The sequence below is a fragment of the Mandrillus leucophaeus genome, unplaced genomic scaffold (genome assembly GCF_000951045.1).
Source record: "Mandrillus leucophaeus isolate KB7577 unplaced genomic scaffold, Mleu.le_1.0 Scaffold200, whole genome shotgun sequence".
In the NCBI taxonomy this organism is placed as follows: domain Eukaryota; kingdom Metazoa; phylum Chordata; class Mammalia; order Primates; family Cercopithecidae; genus Mandrillus; species Mandrillus leucophaeus.
In genome coordinates this window covers 93,079-95,536 of record NW_012102033.1, presented here as the reverse complement: position 1 = coordinate 95,536, position 2,458 = coordinate 93,079, and the positions used below count along the sequence as shown (strand labels likewise).

Genomic DNA, 2,458 nt, shown 5'->3' with positions numbered 1-2,458 from the left:
CAGCATGCATCAGAATCACTTGGAGGTCTCAAAAAAAAAAAAAAAAAAAAAAAAGGAAAAATGTTCTAGAACTAGTGAGTGGTGATGGTTGCACAACACTGTAAATGCGTAGAATGCCTCTAAACTGCTGAAGTGTATACTTTGAAATGCTGTATTTTACCACAAACTTTTTTTTTTTAAAGCAATAAGAGGAAAAGAATGGAGCAGAGGGAGACAGATGTCCCCTCCTAGAGGATTCTGGGTAGGGGTTGAACTGCCCCAGCTCCTCCCGAGCCCCTTTCCAAACTGTCTCTACCTCCCCCAGGCCTGGCTGGACACCCAGGACCGGTGCTTGGGCCACTATGTGAATGGGAAGTGGTTAAAGCCTGAACACAGGAATTCAGTGCCTTGCCAGGATCCCATCACAGGTACGAAATGTCCCCCAGTCATTAGTGGAAGAGAAGTATCTGTGCCCTCTAGCCCTACCCACCAACACCCATTCCTCTTGCCTAGGGCCCTGAGGGCAGGAAGCAGCTGGTGGTGAGAGAGGGACTGCAATGTCTGGTTCCTTCTGAAACCAGTCACCCTAATTATGGTTCCGGGTCTCTGTGGAGGCTTTGTGAAACTGCTGTCTGTGAAAATCCCTTCCTTGCGCTGGAGGTGATCGTAGCCGTGACCCAGCAGAGAATGGGGACCAGCTTTACACCCTTGGGCTGATCCAGGCTCCGAAAATCTCAGCCCCCTCCAGACCTGACATGGGCTCCCCGCCATCTCTCCTCCCATCTGAGTCCCTCCACTTTTCTCCCCAGGAGAGAACTTGGCCAGTTGCCTGCAGGCACAGGCCGAGGATGTGGCCGCAGCCGTGGAGGCAGCCAGGACGGCATTTAAGAGCTGGAATGCCCACCCTGGCGTCGTCCGGGCCCAGCACCTGGTCAGGTGATGCAGCTGAGGTGTGGACCCTGGGAGGCGGGGACCCCCAGCATCCACTTGAGACCATGGGAACAAAGGCTATTTCCCAAGATCCCACTGAATTAATTTGCAGCTAAGGCTTGGATTCCCAGTATGTGCTGGGGGCAGTAGTGGTCGAAACATGCATCCGTTGTCCACTATTCACTGGGACTAGAAGCCGCGAAGCCTGTACTTCACAGGACATTCTTGAAGCGCATTGGGGCTCCATTTCTCAGCAGTTCACTAGAGCTGGTGAAGCCCCTAAATCCATTTCCTAGCTGCTTTGGGGGCAGCTAGAGACAAAGATTCCATTTCCCAAAATGCAATTGGGGTTAGAAGCTAAGACTCAATTTCCCAGAAGCTTCAGGGATTTCCAGCGGCCAAGACCTTTACACAGCATCCTCAGGTTTGTGTTTCCAGGGCTACAATTCCCACAGATCTTCACTGCCCTTTGCCCCAGGTAAATGGTGGGGATGCCTCGGACTCATGGGGATTGTAGTCCAGGTATATAGGAGCAGCCCAGGACTCTGTGAGGCTGAGGCCTGTTGGAAAATGAGCACCCTCTTGCTTTCTCCACAGGCTGGCCAAGGTGATCCAGAAGCACCAGCGACTGCTGTGGACCCTGGAATCCCTGGTGACTGGGCGGGCTGTTCGAGAGGTTCGAGACGGGGACGTCCAGCTGGCCCAGCAGCTTCTCCACTACCATGCAATCCAGGCATCCACCCAGGAGGAGGCACTGGCAGGCTGGGAGCCCATGGGTGAGACCCTGGAGTCCCTAGCCCTCTCCTCTCACATGACCCAGCAGTGCCAGCTCCAATCCCCTCATTCTTTTTCTTTTAGACAGAGTTTCGCTCTTGTCACCCAGGCCGGAGTACAGTGGCGCAATCTCGGCTCACTGTAACCTCCGCCTCCTGGGTTCAAGTGATTCTCCTGCCTCAGCCTCCTGAGTAGCTGGGATTACAGGCGCTCACCACCACACCCAGCTAATTTTTGTGTTTTAATAGAGAAGGGGGTCTCACCATGTTGGTCAGGCTGCTCTCCAACTCCTGACCTCAGATGATTCACGCACCTCGGTGTCCCAAAGTGCCTGGGATTATAGGCATGAGCCACCACGTCCAGTCCCCTCATTCTTTTTCTTTTTCCGACAGGGTCTTTGTCTGTCACCCTGGCTGGAGTAGAGTGGTGCAATTATAGCTCACTATAATTGTGAGCCTTGACCTCCTGGGCTCAAAATCCTCTCACCTCAGCCTCCTAAGTAACTGGGACTACAACCATGCACCACCACGCCTGACTGGTTTTTTTTTTTTTTTTTTTTTTTTTTTTTCTCTCGCCTCATTTTCTTCTTGCAGGAGTAATTGGCCTCATCCTGCCACCCACATTCTCCTTCCTTGAGATGATGTGGAGGATTTGCCCTGCCCTGGCTGTGGGTAATGATGGCCTGGGGGGTCCTGACTCTTGGGTCTGAGAAAGGCGGGGATTGTCAGGCCCAAACTCGAGTCTGAGAGACAAGGGGGCTGGAGGCCTGGACTCC

At 53.1% G+C, this 2,458-nt stretch overlaps 1 protein-coding gene across 3 annotated transcripts in view; it reads left to right on the top strand.

Annotated features, from left to right (window-relative positions):
* ALDH16A1 (aldehyde dehydrogenase 16 family, member A1) overlaps positions 1-2,458 on the top strand; it is a 22,793-nt gene that overhangs the window by 8,247 nt on the left and 12,088 nt on the right. For 2 of the 3 annotated variants that reach the window (XM_011979272.1, XM_011979271.1), the window contains exons 2-5: positions 305-407; positions 789-915; positions 1,507-1,685; positions 2,277-2,354. In XM_011979272.1, coding sequence (XP_011834662.1) covers positions 305-407; positions 789-915; positions 1,507-1,685; positions 2,277-2,354 — 487 coding nt within the window. The remainder of the gene's footprint in view (positions 1-304; positions 408-788; positions 916-1,506; positions 1,686-2,276; positions 2,355-2,458) is intronic. The other variant, XM_011979273.1, reaches the window with a different exon arrangement.